The 17,086-nt window shown below is 47.3% G+C and overlaps 1 protein-coding gene across 1 annotated transcript in view; it reads left to right on the top strand.

Annotated features, from left to right (window-relative positions):
• The window catches only part of bckdk (branched chain ketoacid dehydrogenase kinase), a 55,813-nt gene extending 40,794 nt beyond the window's left edge, over positions 1-15,019 (top strand). The window contains exons 10-11 of the mRNA XM_080210709.1: positions 6,183-6,338; positions 12,867-15,019. Of these exons, the coding sequence (XP_080066835.1) occupies positions 6,183-6,338; positions 12,867-13,011 (301 nt within the window). The 3' untranslated portion in view covers positions 13,012-15,019. The remainder of the gene's footprint in view (positions 1-6,182; positions 6,339-12,866) is intronic.
• The last annotated feature ends 2,067 nt before the right edge of the window (positions 15,020-17,086 follow it).

Genomic DNA, 17,086 nt, shown 5'->3' on the forward strand with positions numbered 1-17,086 from the left:
CACAATGTGCCAGGCCTGAGTTCCCTCCTGCTTCGGTGTGAAAAATGTTTAGTGCTAACTTTAAAGTTCTGTCCCTTTGTCTTGGACTCTCGACCAGAAGAAATGTTTTGTTTAACATTGTCAATTGTATCAGCTGCTCGCGTTTTAAGCGCCTAAAATAGATCACTCTTAATCCTCTGTACTCAAGAGAGATCAGGCTTAATCTCATTATTAACCTTGATATCATTTTGATGACTGTGCCCCTTCTAAGAGTAACATATTCGTTCTCCAGCGGAGCACTTAGAACTCAAAGCAATGTTCTCGATATTGGCCACTCCTTAGTGCGTGCAGGATATGTAGAGAGAGCAGTTAATAAAGCATATGGTATCTTCATCTTTACTAGGGGTAATGAGTACCAAAGTAAGGAGGCCATGTTGAACTTGTATGAGACACTAGTTAGGCTTCATCTGGAGTACTGCATCCAGATCTGGACACCATACTTGAGGAAAGATGTGAAGACATTGGAGAGAGTGCAGAGGAAATTCACAGGAATGATTCCAGGGGTAAGGAACTGTAACTGTGAGGATGGATTGGGAGTGTTTTCCTTGGAGAAAAGGAGGCTGAGAGGAAACTTGATTGAGATATTTGAGATCCTGACGGGTATGGACAGAGCAGATAGCGAGAAACTATTCCCAGAACGTCAAAAGCTAGAGGGCCACGAATTCCAAATAATTGGCACAAAGAGTAAAAGTGACACGAGGAAAATGTTTCCACCCAGAGGGAGGAATGAACTTCCTGCAGAGGGAGGCAGATTCAGCCGAGGTATTCAAGAAGGGAATTGGATTGTTATCTGAAAAGAGAGAATGTGCAAAGTTAAAGGGATAAGGCAGGGGAGTGGGACTAGCTAGAATGCTGTTTCAGAGAGCTAGTGCAGAATCGATGGGCCGAATGGCCTCTTTCTGCCCCTCAGAGATGTTGTAATTCTCCATTCCAGCCGCCTTACAACAAAGGCCAGAATTACACCCTGCTTGTCGCATTCTCTTCACACCTGATTTATTTCTAAGTTACTGAGGGAACAGTAAGTAAAAAAACGTCATATTGAAGGTCACATTATTAGCGGCTGTGACATGCTGTTCGTTGACTCTGCCATGTCAGAGTTACTGATATCAGTGGGTCAGTTAGTGTGTGCAGTGAGGTGTTAGCATGCCACACCGCAGCAGAAAGGTTACAGCCTCAGTATGGATTGGGGTGATCAGTATTTGAAATCATGGAGCTGTAATTCAGTCCAGTACAAGTACACTCTCTAACTCAGTGATCACTGAGTGGGTGTTTGGCTGAAAATAGAAACTGGTGGATAGTCATCTTAATTTATTTTTATATTCATTTATGGGATGTGGTGTTGTTGGCAGGGCCAGCATTTATTGCCCTAGAACCCACTATTGCTAGGCTATTTCAGAGGGTAGATAACATTGCTGTGGGTCTGGCATCACATGTAGGCCAGACCAGGGTAAGGACGGCAGATTTCCTTCCCTAAAGGACGTGAGTGAACTAGATGGGTTTTTCCAACAATCGATGATAGTTTCCTGGTTGCCGTTACTGAGACCAATTTTATAATTTGATTTATTCATTAAATTTAAATTCCTCCAGCTGCCATGGTGGGATTTGCCCTCCCGATTTGTTACTCTGGGTGCCTGGATTACTAGCCCAGTGACATTATCTTTACACCATCACTTCCCACGCACACTCCCCCCACCAAATCCTGGCCAACGTGTGACCTGAACGTGGCAAAGCGAAACTCCAGAATCACTTCTATGATTGCAATACAACTGGCTCTGGACAAGGACATCTACAGAGAGCATGGAAGGGTCTGACCTATCTCCACTCTTACTGTGATGTTACTCAAGTTTGTCAAGGGAATGGCTTGCAGTAGTGATGTGGAGCATCTGGGTCTTTTGGTCAAGATCAAGCGTAGATAGGATCAAGCCTGAGATCAGGTGTAATGCCTGTTCTTGTCAGCTTAGAATCATCATAGACTCCCTACAGTGCAAAAGGAGGCCATTTGGCCCATCAAGTCTGCACTCTTTGATAGAACATCTTACCCAGGCCCCCTCTGGACCTTATCCCCGTAATCTCTGATGCTAACCAATAACTTTTGAGGCAATTCAGCATGGCCAATCCACCTAACCCACACATCTTTGGAGTGTGGGAGGAAACCCATGCAGGCATGGGGAGAACGTGCAAACTCTGCACGAACAGCGACCCAAGCTGGGAATCGAACCTGGGTCCCTGGTGTTGTGAGGCAGCAGTGCTAACCACTGTGCCAGCGTGCCACCCAGATTTAGTATGTTTCCTTTTGTTGGATTGGATTCAATTTGAATTTGAACTGGATTTTGGAGCAAGCAAGGAGATAGATTTCTGCATAGTGGCTTTGTAACTCTGAGAAAGGAATAAGATTTAAAAAATGGAGAGCGTAACAATAGAATCAAAATAGTTTTAAAAACGAGAGAAATGTGGAGCTGTCGTCTTTTCCACTTCACCTGTTGTGTTCATTCCTGTTGGCTGGAGCTTTCCTCCAGTTCATTTGCTATTCGTTCAGTGAATTTGGCTATAATTGTAAACAGCACTGAATTAAATTGATGTCAGAGGGACTGTCTGACTGTCTGCCACGAATCATTAAAAAGCTAAAGAGTTGCAAGCAGGGTTCTGGGAAATGGATCAAACCATTTTATTAAAGTGACTGGATTAGCTGGGCAGGTAATACAGAAACCTGACATTCCTGGTGTGGGACAAGAGGAGCTAACACTTGCTGCCTTCCTATTGCGGGGCAGATTAAAACAGGACAGTGCACAGGGAGAGTTTATAGATGTAAATAATCCATTCTGTATTGTTCACCCCTTAACCAAATACAGCAGAGTTCAGTAATATGTGACCAAGACAGGCTGGCTCATGAAAGATCTGGCAAACTAGTGCCTTTGACGATGTAAAGTACTTCCCAGTTGATGCAATAGTGTGTGCTCACTGTTGTAATGGCAACACTGTAACATTGGCCAGGACACGTTTTATTACTTAATGGGATGTGGGCGTCGCTGGCTAGGCCAGCATTTGTTACCCATTGCCCTTCCAAAGGTGGTGGTGAGCTGTCGCCTTGAATTGTTACAGTCCCTGTGGTGTAGGTACACCCACAGTGCAGTTAGAAAAGCACTCCCCTGCTCTCATTGAATAGTGTGTGTTATTGATTCTTATCTTAATATCTGTTTAATAGCTTATAGAAAGGATCGTGCCTCTGACATTGCAGCACTCCCTCCATATGCACTGGAGGTCACCTTGGATTATGTGGTTTTACAGATTGTAAAAGTTATGTAAGGCTTTCTATAAAAATAGACGGGAATATTCTGGGAATTGGTATTTCAGGCAGCTTGAGCTAACTATCAAGGAACCCTTGTCCAATCACTGAACATGCTGGAACTGTAGGAATTGGCAGGTTCCCTAAATTACCGGATCGACCAGTTCCTGATTATTATCCTGCAATCCATCCAGGAAAGTTGCTTGTGTGGAGATGAAGAAAGAGTAGGATTGGGTTGTGCTGTTCCCTTTCTGTCTCTCAGCCAATTATCCTCACTGCAGAGAGAGAGGATCCAGCTAACCCAGTGCAGCCTTCAGAAATAATTATTTTAAAACCAAACTTTTTGCATAAATCCCATTAATCTGCACAAAGGGGTTTGCCTTTGGAAGTGGGACTGGGACTGCAAGGTGAACATGCCCAACCGGATTTGGAAATCCAGCATTTGGCTAATGAGAATGAAATTACATTTGAGAATTGCTTTCCCTGAGAGAACACATCCCGCGCTAATTATGGCAACGTGGATGAGCACAGTCACGGCACGGGGATCGTTATAGTAACCACAAAGATAGCTTGACACAGCAGCTGCGATCCTGGTGGAGGATACTGCTGCTGAGACAGACTGAGCTGCGGTGAGTAGCAAAGTCTGCACTTACTGAAGTGGGGCAGTAGGCAGCTGCTCTGTCAGTGGATAGGTCCTTCCCTGATAGGCATTGAAAGTGGCACATTTACAGGGTCATGGCTGTACGGGGGCGGGGGGGGTGTACAAAGCGCAGTGTTAGAGTCATAAGGCAGTCAGTAGCCAGACTCATCGGCAAAGCTTGAGCAGATGGGTGATTTTTCAAGTTAATGATCAACAGTAAAGTAAAGCATTTTGGATTTCTGCAGCTGCTGCACAATATGTGTACGGCAAAACACCAGTTCCCTTCCACAAAGCTGTACTAATTGAATTGCAATTGTCTAAATGCTCTGCTATTACCAATAATCATAGTAGCATTTTCCCCACGGCAACTTCAGTTAAGTGTAAGCTGCTGTTGTAAAGAGCTTTCTGGGAATCCCCACATTCAACTTGATGGTAAGCGATGAAAGCAAGGCAGCTTTTATGGGTGGCATGCTGGCACAGTGGTTAGCATTGCTGCCTCACGCTGCCAGGGACCTGGATTCAATTCCCGGCTTGGGTGGAGTCTGCACATTCTCCCCGTGTCTGCGTGGGTTTCCTCTGGGTGCTCCAGTTTTCTTCCCCCAAAGGTGTGCAAGTTAGGTAGATTAGCCATGCCAAATTGTCCCCGAGTGCCCAAAGGTGTGTGGATTAGTGGGGTAAATAGTTAGGGTTACGGGGATAGTGCCTGGGTAAGATGATCAGAGTAAGTGCAGGCTTGACGGGCTGAATGGCCTCCTTCTGCACTATAGGGGTTCTATGATTTTGCTGCCCTCCCAGGCTGCACTGAAGTGACCATGGTGGACCATGAGGGTGTTGGGTAGGAAATTCTAGGATATGGATCCAACAATGATGAAGGAATGTGTCCCAGAGGAGGTTGGAGATGATTTGGGTGGGAATTTGGAGCTGTTGGTTATTTTACTGCTGGAAGGAGTAGAGATGCTATTGAAATAACCTTGGGAAAGTGATGCAGTGCACCCTGTAGATGGTCGGTGCTGCAGTCAATGTGTGCAGGCAGTGGAGAAGGGTGGATATTGAGGCCTGTGACAGGGGTACAGATCAAGCAAAAAAACGATGAACCCGGTCAATTACTACCCCGAATCAACCTTACTTCAACTATCAGTAAAAGGATGGAAGGAACACTCAATGGTGCCTCTAATTCACTGATAACCTGCTCACTGATGCTGCTCAGGTTCTATCAGAATCATCTTGTCTTGGGCACCAGGGCAGAATGTTATAGAAGGAAGGGAATGCCCTCAACAAGTTCAGGTCCCCTTAATTAAGGAAAGATAGTATTCCATTAGAGGCAATTCAGAGGAGGTTCACTCGGGTGATCCCCGGTATGGAGGCATTGTCTGATGAGGAAAGGTTAAACAGGCTGGGATTCCACTCATTGGCATTTAGAAGAATGAGAGTGGATCTCGCTGAAACATTACAGGGCTTGACAGGGTGAAGGCTGAGAGGCTGTTTCCCCTCGCGGGAGAGGCCAGGATCAGAGGGCACAGTCTCAGAATAAAGGAGTGCCAATTTAAGACAAAGATGAAGAGGAATTTCTTCTCCCAGAAGGTTGAAAGTCTTTGGAACTCCCTTCCACGGTGGGGTGGGGGGGGGTGAGTGGTTGTGTATATTTAGATAGATTTTTTGTTGATCAGTAAGGGAATTGGGGGTTAAGGGGAAAGGACAGGAAAGTGAATGTGAGGAACGTGTCGGATTAGCCATGATCCTATTGAATGGCTTACTCCTGATCCTGTTTTCTGATGATCTTATGGACAGTGCGCATTTTAGGATTATTGAAATGCTGGATTATCTGAACCTCTCTCTCTGTCTCTTATTCCAGCTCCCTTCAGCTGAAGACATTTGCATTTACAGAGAGTTGGATTTTTGGTGTTCTTAGTTTTTACGTTTCACTGAAGTAATCACTCAGATCCCAACCAGCGAAACTGGTACCCATGCTGAACGTCTAATCAACCGTGTCTGAATTTATTGATGAAAGGAGCTCCTTTTGGATTTTGGGGATTAAAATCCACACGCCGCTGTGGCCCGGGCTTTTCCCTGTGGGAATAGTCCCCGCTGTGGAAGGAGGCTGGAATGAGATGTTTGCGGGATTGGTGTTCCCTCGGGCAGTGCGCTGATGGGCAGCGACGTGGCACGATGACGTGGAGGCAGTTGATAATGTAGGTCACGGTCTGTCTGTTTCTACTGTAGGGTGTCGGACCGCGGAGGTGGGATCCCTCACGATATCGTCGACAAGGTGATGGACTATCACTTCACCACAGCTGAGGAGAGCTCGCAGGATCCCAGAATGAACACTTTCTACGGCCACATGGTCAACAGTGGCCCACAGTCAGGACCGATGCACGGGTAAGAAATCAAAGGGAAAGGGAAACTTTCCATCGTTCTGCAGCAGTAACCGCAGTTGGTTCGTAGGATCCCTACAGTGCAGAAGGAGGCCGTTCAGCCCATCAAGTCTACACCAATTGCAATCCCACCCAAGCCCTATCCCCATAACCCCATGCATTTACCCTAGCTAGGGACACTTAGCACAGCCAATCCACCTAACCTGCACACCTTTGGACTGTGGGAGGAAACCGGAACATCCTAGACACGGGGAGAATGTGCAGAATCCACTCAGACAGTGACCCAAGCAGGATTTGAACCTTGTCCCCTGGTGTTGTGAGGCAGCAGTGCTAACCACTGTGCCAGTGACCCACCCACTGGGTAGGGTTATCGAAACCCTACCTATGATTCAATGAAGAAATCCCAGGTTGAATGACACACTGCCAGAGACGTGGTTTTTAGTAAGTACGGCCATTCAGCCCCTCTAACCTGATCTACATGCTTACATTTTCTTTATATTCCCCTATGGGATGTGGGTGCCATTGGCTGGGCCAGCATTTATTGTCCAGTCCTAATTTTCCCCCTCCAGAGGGCATATAAGAGTCAACCACATTGTAGTGGCTCTGGGCTCAGGTAAGGATGGCAGATTCCCTTCCCTAGAGGACATTAGTGAACCAGATGGGGTTTTTCTGACAATAGTTTCAGTCATCATTCGACTTTGAACCTGGGTTGCTGGAGGATTACTTTGGGTTTGTGAATTCCTTATCCAGTGATGAGTCCCCTGCACCATCGCCTCCCCTTACTCTCTCTGACACATCTTGGTTCTGTGTTCCTTAACACTCAGAATCTAATGTTCTGCAGCATCTCTGTTTTGGTCAGTTGCTGCAGAAAGGATTTATCTGAATTTGTGGCAGTCAATGATAAACTTCTCAAGATAATTTCTCCTGCCCTTTTGACTCTAATTTCAATAATCTTGGTCAAACAAACCCCGCTGTGCTGCTGCTGCAGTCTGCTTCACCATGAACTCAGCTTGATGGGGTTGGATTTCCCTGGTTATTCGAGTCAATAAAACAGAGTTTCTCCACACCCTCCCTCAAATCTGAGCAACTGGGAGAATCCCCACTTGGAAGTTTATTGGCCTTGATTTGTACCCCTCCTGTTATCCAATAGGTGTACACTTCCCTCTATCATATACAAGCTCTACAATTTCTGTTACTGTCACTCCACATTTGGCTTCAAGTTCATGTCCACACCATCCCCTGTGCGTCAAGCTCATTCACTTAGAGTTCCTTACTCTAAATCGCATTGAAAGAAAATCTCCCAGGGAAATGTATTCAACTCATTTAGTATCATAGAATCCCTACACTGTAGAAGGAGGCCATTCGGCCCATCGAGCCTGCACCAACAACAATCCCACTCGGGCTCTATCACCGTAACCCCAGCTATTTGCCCTGCTAACCACCCCCCTGACAATTTAGCATGGCCAGTCTGCTTAACCAGCACGTCTTGCAGACTGTGGGAGGAAACCAGAGCACCCGGAGGAAACCCACGCAGACATGGGGAGAATGTGCAAATGTCACACAACCAGTGACCCACGCTGGGAATCGAACCCAGGTCCCTGGTGCTGTGATGCAGCGGTGATAAGCACTGCAGTACCATGTCACCCAGGAGATGGCCGTAGATTTGCCTGAAAATGGAATAAAGTTGATCTCTGTGAGCTCAGAGCGTACAGTGCTGGGTCCAGCCTCTCTGGGGTCACGGAACCTGGCCCCTGTGGGGTTGCGGAGCCCGGCCTAATCTTTATCTGTGCCCCCCTTGCCCCAACCCACTGCAGTGGCCCACACGCTCCTGTATCAGGATTATCTAATTGTAATACAGGATGCAACATTGAACTAAATACACTCAAATTTTGATCCCCTTGTTTGTTGTTGATTTTAACTAACCCCAGCCTGGGGATAAGGTGGAGAAATCTGCTCGAATCCCTGTGCCTGGTTACAATCTCCTGACCTCTACTTGCTACCTTACCAGTGAGTGAGGGGCCAGTGACTGAGTCCCGTTGGGTGGGAACGCTGTGTTCCAACAGCTGACTGTTGAGTTTGTCCCCTGTAGAATTAGCAGCTGAACTGTGTATTGGGAAGGATGACTCACAGCCCTGGTGCCACATCCCAGTGTCAGTCACCGCAGCCCAGGGGGATATGGGAAAAGGTGGAAACTGGAGAAGGATTCTGAGCAAAACGCAAGGTGGTTCTGACACAGAGACAGAACTTTTCAATTCTGCCTTACCACTAAAACCACGTTTTTAAAAGTTAGCTGCTGTTTCGGAAGGATGTTGGGGGAATGGACAAAATACCTCAACAGAGAATCACCTTAATTCCTTCACCTCAAAAATTCTCAAAGGCAATATAATCAGCCCCAGTAACTGGAAATGGGTCTTACACAAAAGCACTGAATTCTCCAGTGATTTGCATGAAGTAATTTAAAAGGCAAAAGTGAGAATCTGGACACTTGTCACTCTTAATCTGTACAGTGGGAAGGGGGGGAGGGACAGTGGAATGGGGGATGGGGGGGAGGGACAGTGGGATTGGGACGGGAGTGGGGGGAATAGCAGTTTGCCCAGGATCGATCGTTTTTTTTCCCCTTGAGTGGGGGTGTGGGAGGGGCTCACTGATCCTCTTCCCGTTGCAAGCTGTAGCCCGACTTCCATCTGGGATGTGAACAACCACCTTCACAGCCGGGTCAAACTTTTGGGAGAATGTCTCGGGGTGAGAAGGGGTTTAGGGATGTTCCTTGGCTTTCCCAGGGACTTGGCTCAGGAGGACACTGCCTCGATCCAGACCTCCACTGAGGGAGGTCCCAATCAAAGATCTTGAAGGGAGTTCTCGCTTGGCGGGCATTGACAAAAGCATTTCTATCCCTGGCCTTTCCTGACCCTCCGCCCCTCTTATTCTTGGGATGTGTGTCGCTGGCCGGACCAGCCTTTGTTATCTGTCCCGAATTGTCCCTGAGAAGCCTTGCTCTGTCCACGCTGCAGGGTGCCACAGCAACACACTGGCACAACCCAGCTGATCCTGACCAATGAAAATGACCATTATAGTGCTGTGATTGCCAGTGTGTAGGGCATGATGCCAGTTTGCAGTGACAGTGCGCGCGATGTTCAGTGTTGGAATAGATACTTTGGCACGTTGGTAAATATATTCTGCTGTATTTTGACTTGTTTGTGTATGATACGGGGAGGGTAGCATTGGGCAGAAGTGACGACACATTAATCCGAGGCACGGTCTGCCTCTGAAGTGGAGACTAAAGATCTCATGGAATGAATTGGAGAAGAGCAGGAGAGTTTTCCCCAGTTCTAACCAGCCTCACTAAAGACTGACCGTTGCTGTACATGGGATCTTGCTGTACATGGGATCTTGCTGTGCAAAAGTTGGCTGCAGTGCATCCTACATTACAATAGCAAATGTACTTGGGAAGTGCTTTGTTGGCCGTGTCTTGTAGTTGTGAAAAGCACTGAACAAGAGCAGTTGTATTTATCAGGAATGATTGAACGAGCTGTGGCCGTTTTCTCTGGAGCAGAGAAGATGGACTGACCTGATTGAGACCTTTAACATTATGAAGGATTTTGATAAGCTGAAGAGAATTTTTTTAAAAAAATGTATTAGTTATAAAGAGAATGTGCAGAGTGGACAGGGCGAGCCCTTGATCTAAGTCCTTGCTTGCTCCAAAAACCAATTCAAATTCAAACTGAACCCAATTCGTGGTCCCCACAAGAGAGACAAACCAGATCCAAGCTGATACGAGTGGGCTTCATACCTGGTCTTGCCTTGATCCTACACTTGCTCTTGGCCAAAAGGCTGAGAATTCAGAAGACATTCTCACTTGACGGAGATTAAACTGGAGGCCATAAATATAAGATGGTCACCAATGAGTCAATGGAATAGGAGGAGGTTATTTGGCTCAGCATGCTATGGTGCAGAGGGACCTCGGGGTCCTTGTGCACAAATCGCAAAAACTTCAGTTTGCAGGTGCAGCAGGTGATCAAGAAGGCGAATGGGACGCTGGCCATTATAGCGAGGGGGATAGAATATAAAAGTAGGGAGGTCTTGCTGCAACTGTACAGGGTACTGGTGAGGCCGCAACTGGAGAACTGTGTGCAGTTTTGGTCTCCTTATTTGCGAAAGGATATATTGGCCTTGGAGGGAGTGCAGAGAGGGTTCACCAGGCTGATAACGGAGATGAGGGGGTTGGCCTATGAAGAGAGATTGAATAGACTGGGTCTGTACTTGTTGGAGTTTAGAAGGCTGAGGGGGGATCTTATAGAGACTTAGAAGATAATGAAGGGGCTAGATAGGGTAGAGGTCAAGAGATTCTTCCTGCTCAGAAAGGAAACCAGAACTAGAGGGCACAGCCTCAAAATAAGGGGGGGGTCAGTTTAGAACGGAGTTGAGGAAGAACTTCTCTTAGAGGGTAGTGAATCTCTGGAATTCTCTGCCCATTGAAGTAGTGGAGGCTACCTCGTTGAATAGGTTTAAGTCACGGGTACATAGATTTCTGATCGATAAGGGAATTAAGGGTTATGGGGAGACAGCGGGAAAGTGGAACTGATCCACTTCAGATCAGCCATGATCTCATTGAATGGCGGGGCAGGCTCAAGGAGCTAGATGGCCTTCTCCTGCTCCTATTTCTTATGTTTGTCGAGTCTGCACCAACCACAATCCCACCCTATTCCTGTAAACCCACGTATTTACCTTGTTCATCCTCCTGACACTAGATCAATTTAGCACGGCCAATCCACTGAACCTGCACATCTTTGCACTGTGGGAGTAATCTGGAGCGAACAGAGGAAACCCACGCAGACACGGGGAGAATGTACAACCTCCACGTAGGCAGTGACCCGAGGCTGGAATTGAACACGGGCCCCAGGCGCTGTGGGATAGCAGTGCTAACCACTGTGCTGCCCATCCAGTAGGCACTCTTCCTGATCCAGAGTGTGGTTAGAATGTGGAATGAGATGAGTAGTTTGGAAGCATTTAAGAGGAAACCGGATAAGTACAGTGCTGCTGAGAGAGGATGGAGTGAGATTGCGAGGGGTAGGAGAGAGCTTGTTGGAATGTGTCTCTGTGCTGTGAAAGCTGGTATGTTTGAATATTAATGAGACTGGCTCCATCACTGCTGAGATAAACATGTTTTGCTGCATTTTCCCCAGTTTTGGTTTTATTAACTCTGACGTTTCCAGATCAGCCACTTACTGCAAACAAATTGATGACAGTTGGCAAATTGACGGTGATCCTTTTTAATCAGTTAATGAGTCACTGGGGGAATCTGACCAAATAGTGGCAGACTGATGGTTCTGGCAAGAAAACCACTACGTTTCGCTTCTCCTCAGAGAAATGGGCCGTTTTTCTCTCCGGATCTTACACACAGTCACAGAGAACCATCTGGGCGAGTTTGACACCGTCGTGTGGTGTGGGGGGAGAGGGAAGCGGGGGGGCCTCACCACGTCACCAGAAGCCAGCCGTACTGAGGCTGGAGTGCTGTGTTTATACAGCCCCAATCCTAGTGCAGCAAAGCATTTCTGCCCCCCCACCCCCTGCCGATTTTGAGCCAGCATTTACCTAACACCACCAATTAAGGAGCTAGCATTCCTGCCCACTCCCTATACACCCCCCGCCCCCATGCCTTTCAGAATAGGCATTCACCCACCCACCCACCCACCCAACAGCAGGTACTTTCAGTACCCCTCCCCCCCTCCCCCCCCCCCCGCCACCAAAACATTGGTCTCCTTTCCCACAACCCCCATCCACATAGTCAATACCAGCACCCACCTCTCTCCCCACTACAAATGTGTTGTTTCCCCCTCCCCCATGAGGGTCCACCCCCTGCACAGGTTGGCAGTGCCAGTCTGTGCCGAGGGGCATTACCAGTGCACTGCCTTGCCATGTCCATCTGCCCCAGGGGCTAAACTTATCTTTACCCCCCCCCCCCCCCTCCCCATTGGACATCCCCACAACAAGTTGACATGGTGGAAACTCAATAAACGGCGAGGTGTGGAGGGGGGGGGGTTCTTTAATAATATGTAAATACATGAAAATTCATTGCGGCCGTGAACCCAATTATGTCGGCAGTGAGGAGCGGCCATGGCAGAAGTGGTGATCTCGCCAGATGATGAGACCCCACCATCCCGTGTATGTATCCCGTGGGTAAATGGAGAATGGCGGAATAATTCTGACATCTTCAGAAAGAATAATAAATGTGCAAAGATGTGGGGGAGGAGGGAGCGGTTAGGTTGATCGGCCGTGCTAAAATTGCCCCTTAGTGTGCTGAGATGTGTAGCTTAGAGGGATTAGCGGGTAAATGTGTAGGGATATGGGGGTGGGGCCTGGGTGGGATTGTGGTCGGTGCAGACTCGATGGGCCAAAGGGCCTCTTTCTGCACTGTAGGGTTCTACGAAACACCACATTAATCACTAAACAGAGGCACTTCACGGAATCATTTGCTTTGTGCTGTACAGGTATTTTGTCTCTGAGCAGGCTGTCCTTTCTCTTGCTTGTCCAGGTTTGGCTTTGGCCTGCCCACCTCCCGCGCCTACGCCGAGTACCTGGGGGGATCCCTCTCCATTCAGTCCATGCAAGGCATCGGAACAGATGTGTACCTGCGGCTGAAGCACATCGACGGGAAAGAGGAAAGTTTCCGCATCTGAGCTGGGAGCCAGCTCCGCTTAATCTTCAGATGCGCCGATCATTAATGAGCGGTTGTACGGCACTATCCCTGAGCTCCAAGTGCAACCGGACATTAAACCCCGATAATTCTGAAGAACTGCTATTGGACGTGAAGAAAGTGGAGAAAAGCCTGGGAGGAGGCCCCTCATGGCGTTGCTGGAATACTAGAGAGTGGAGGGAAGGAGCTCTTGATTGATGGCAGGAGGAAGGGACTGCTGCAAAAGAACTTACAGGACTCTTAAGCTTTTCAGCTTGACTTGACTTTGAATGAAAGGACTCTCGTTGACTGAACTGATGCTAAAGATGGCGGCTTGGTTAACTGGCTCACAAGAAGCAGTCACATGGCCAGTACTGCCCTCTGCTGGTTTGTATCTGTATTGTCCTTCCAGTGAGTGGCAAATGGAAGACTTTAAGAGCAGAAGCAGAAATCCCAACCTCTCTCACACTCATATACACACACACACACAGACACACACCAGAACAATTTTTAACTCTTTGAATGTGGAGGAACATTTATTTACTACAATTTAATACGAGCATAGTATGATAATTTCTGAATTTTAATCTTTTATAAGAATTGATGATGCTGACTATTTCTGTATTTGACAATCAGAGGCCACCCATTTTCTGTATTGAAAGTGCAGTTTGTTCTGCATTCCAGACATTAGAATATTAATACTCATCCTGTGTGTATCGTGAGAGGAAGTATGGTTTTCATTCCAGATAATACCAAAAAAAACCAATTCTATTTAAATACCATTTATTATTTAATTGGTTTTTGAGTTGAAATTGCAGTATTTTCCAGTGCTGGTGCTACCTGTTCAACCTGAAGTTCCCCGCACATTGATTAGAATTACGATGTGTAGCTCCCGTCGGAGTTACCTGCTCGATGGAAACTGCCCATTTGGAATGGGAGTCAAAAGCAGTTGGTTTACACATTCATTACCGCAGGAACATGGTGACCTAGATGTTATGGGTGGCACTGCTGCCTCACAGCACTAGGGACCTGGGTTTGACTACCAGTGATTTGGGTCACTGTCTGTGTGGAGTTTGCATGTTCTCCCCGTGTCTGCATGGGTTTCTTCCGGGTGCTCCAGTTTCCTCTGACAATCTGCAAGACGTGCTGGTTAGGTGCATTGGCCATGCTAAATTCTCCCTCGGTGTACCCGAACAGGCGCCGGAGTGTGGTGACTAGGGGATTTTCACAGTAACTTCATTGCGGTGTTAATGTAAGTCTAGTTGAGACACTAATAAATAAGTAGTTATTACAGGTTCACCATGGGTAGATTCACTTTTCTAAGCCTGCAGCAAGCTGCTATTTAAGCCTTGCAGGTCTCCTTTGCTTAATGTTGCCCTTTGCATAGCCCCTCTGACAGCTTGCTGTGTTCCTTCTCGGGAGCTTCATGCTGAGTCAGCTCCTGGTTTTACAGCAAGAGACAGTTTGACCAGTGCCTGAATTCCTTGTCCTCCAAAACAGTCGCCTGAGCCTCATTTGAGTTTCCAGTTTTCCCCAGTGTGGCAATGGATGTCCTGTTTTATGGGGCAATTCTTTGTAACTGTTGGATTGGGAGCTTTAAGAGCCACTGGCAGCTGTGGAGTGGAGTGGAGTGCCTGGGGTACAACTGCAAAAACAATAGTTCATGTTGTGGAAATGACCTTTGCAGAGTAGGCAGGGTTCAAATGACAGGCTGTGGTCAGCCTTAGCTTCTGTCAATTCAGTGAGGGAAAACAGCTTGCTCTTTGTGCTAAGAAGTTTGTTCCTTCCGACACGGAGAGAAAGGTGGGCAGTTTGATCAGAACTGGTGTATTTTCTTGTGCGAGTAACCGGATTCTCCTGGTTAATAAACACCTGACTGAAGATGTTCAGGAAAAAAAACGAACAGTTTAAATCAGTCACTCACTGATATGACTCCAACTTATTCGAAATTGCATTTGATGTTCAGAAAGAAGTAAAAATAAAACTTGGGACATTCGTCCTCTTTACATGAAGTGTAATAACTTGCTTCTTTTCAAATGGAAATGAGTCTAATTCTCGGTCCAGCGTTTACTAATGTGATGATAGAAGGTGGTTTCTGAATACTGCTAGTTAATACAGAGTTCTCGGTGTTCAGCAAATTGCCTGTGTATTTATGGTACTGAATATAGCCAATAATTATCAATAAATTCTCACAAAGAAGGAAAGTTAAGTCTGGTGCTATTTAAAATGTCAAATTATGTCCTTAATAATGGTATTTTCACTCAGCCTTTTAGATCCCTGCTATCTGGAAACACAAACATTGAGGTTGTTCATGGCGCTTACTGAGAAATAAACATCTAGAGTAAAGACCCTCAAAAGCATTCAAACATGTAAGTAATAACAGTGAAACCAGTGAAAGAAGCTTAAGCTAACACTGCTCCTGTCTCCTACCCAGAATTCATAGAACCTGGGTCCCTGATGCTGTGAGATAGCAATGCTATCCTCTGCCAACATGCTGCCCATATTTTATACATAATTTTCATTCATGGGCACTACTGGCAAGGCCAGCATTTATTGTCCATCTTTACCCTATGAAAGGGTAATGGGAAATAGCTTCTGGAAGTCACTGTACTTCTCCACTGCTGTTAAGTTAGGGATGTTGACCCTGTGATGATGAAGGAACGCTGATATATTTCCAGGTTAGGATGGTGTGTAACGTGTGGGGACCGCACAGTGATGTGTCCATATACCAGCTTCCATTATCTTTCTGGGAGGGATGAGGTGGAGTGTCTGGAAGATGTAGTCAAAGAAGGCTTGTGAAGTTGAGGCAGCGCATCTTGAAAATAGGTGAGCTATTGTATTTATGTGGCTGGTCCAATTAAATTTCTGATCAAGGATGGCTATAAGGAAGTAGCAGCAGGTCATTTAAAAAAAATCATGATGCAGCCAACCAGAGTCAACATGGTTTTTGTGAAAGGCAAATGATGTTTGACCAATTCATTTGAGATCTTTGAGGATTATAAGAAGTGGAGTGGGTGAACGAGAACCAGTAGATGTTATGTATTTGCATTTCCAAAGGGCATTCAGTAGGGGACGTAGAACAGTACAGGCCCTTCGGCCCTCAGTGTTGTGCCAAGCTATGTCTATACCCAAGATTAAGCTATCCCACTCGCTATAATTCTGCTGTGCTCCATGTGCCTATCCAATAACCGCTTGAAAGTTCTGAAAGTGTCCGACTCCACTATCACAGCAGGCAGTCTATTCCACAGCCCAACCACTCTGAGTAAAGAATCTACCTCGGACATCCCTTCTATATCTCCCACCATGAACCTTATAGTTATGCCCACCAGTAACAGCTACTTCCACCCGAGAGTGGACGTGCAGACACTATCTATCCCCCTCATCATTTTATAAACCTCTTAAGTTGCCTCTCATTCTCCTCCCCAGCTCCCTCAACCTTTCCTGATCAGATCTATCTCTAAACCAGGCAGCATCCTGGTAAACTTCCTCTGCACGCTCTCCAATGCTTCCATATTCTAACAGTGAGGTGACCAGAACTCAAACTGCCTCCGCCCCCTCACACCACACCCCCGCCCCACCCCACCCAACACCCACCCCCCGCCCCCGACACGCCCCCCGCCCCCGACACGCCCCCCCGCCCCCGACACGCCCCCCCCGCCCCCGACACGCCCCCGACACGCCCCCCCCCGCCCCCGACACGCCGCCGCCCCCGACACCCCCCGGACGCCCCCGACACGCCCCCCCCCGGCACGCCCCCCGCCCCCGACGCCCCCCGCCCCCGACACGCCCCCCCGCCCCGACACGCCCCCGCCACGCCCCCACCCTACGTCTTTACTTCCCAGCTTTGCTTTCCTTGTAGCACGTCTCTTAACGTTGTGCTGTTAAACACGTGCTGTACTTAGTACAAACTAAATTAAATAAAAAGCTATTGATTGTCTTTTTTTTTTAAAACCATTTTTTTCCCTATTTAGTTTCAAGTTGTCTCTACTTCCCCAGTTATGTGGTTTGCAAGGACAATGATGCCAGCATGGTTCAGATGTAGACCACCCCAACAGCACAGCTCCGTTTTCTCCCAGTAC

This window comes from Carcharhinus amblyrhynchos, chromosome 23 (assembly GCF_965287045.1).
Source record: "Carcharhinus amblyrhynchos chromosome 23, sCarAmb.v2.hapA, whole genome shotgun sequence".
Classification (NCBI taxonomy): domain Eukaryota; kingdom Metazoa; phylum Chordata; class Chondrichthyes; order Carcharhiniformes; family Carcharhinidae; genus Carcharhinus; species Carcharhinus amblyrhynchos.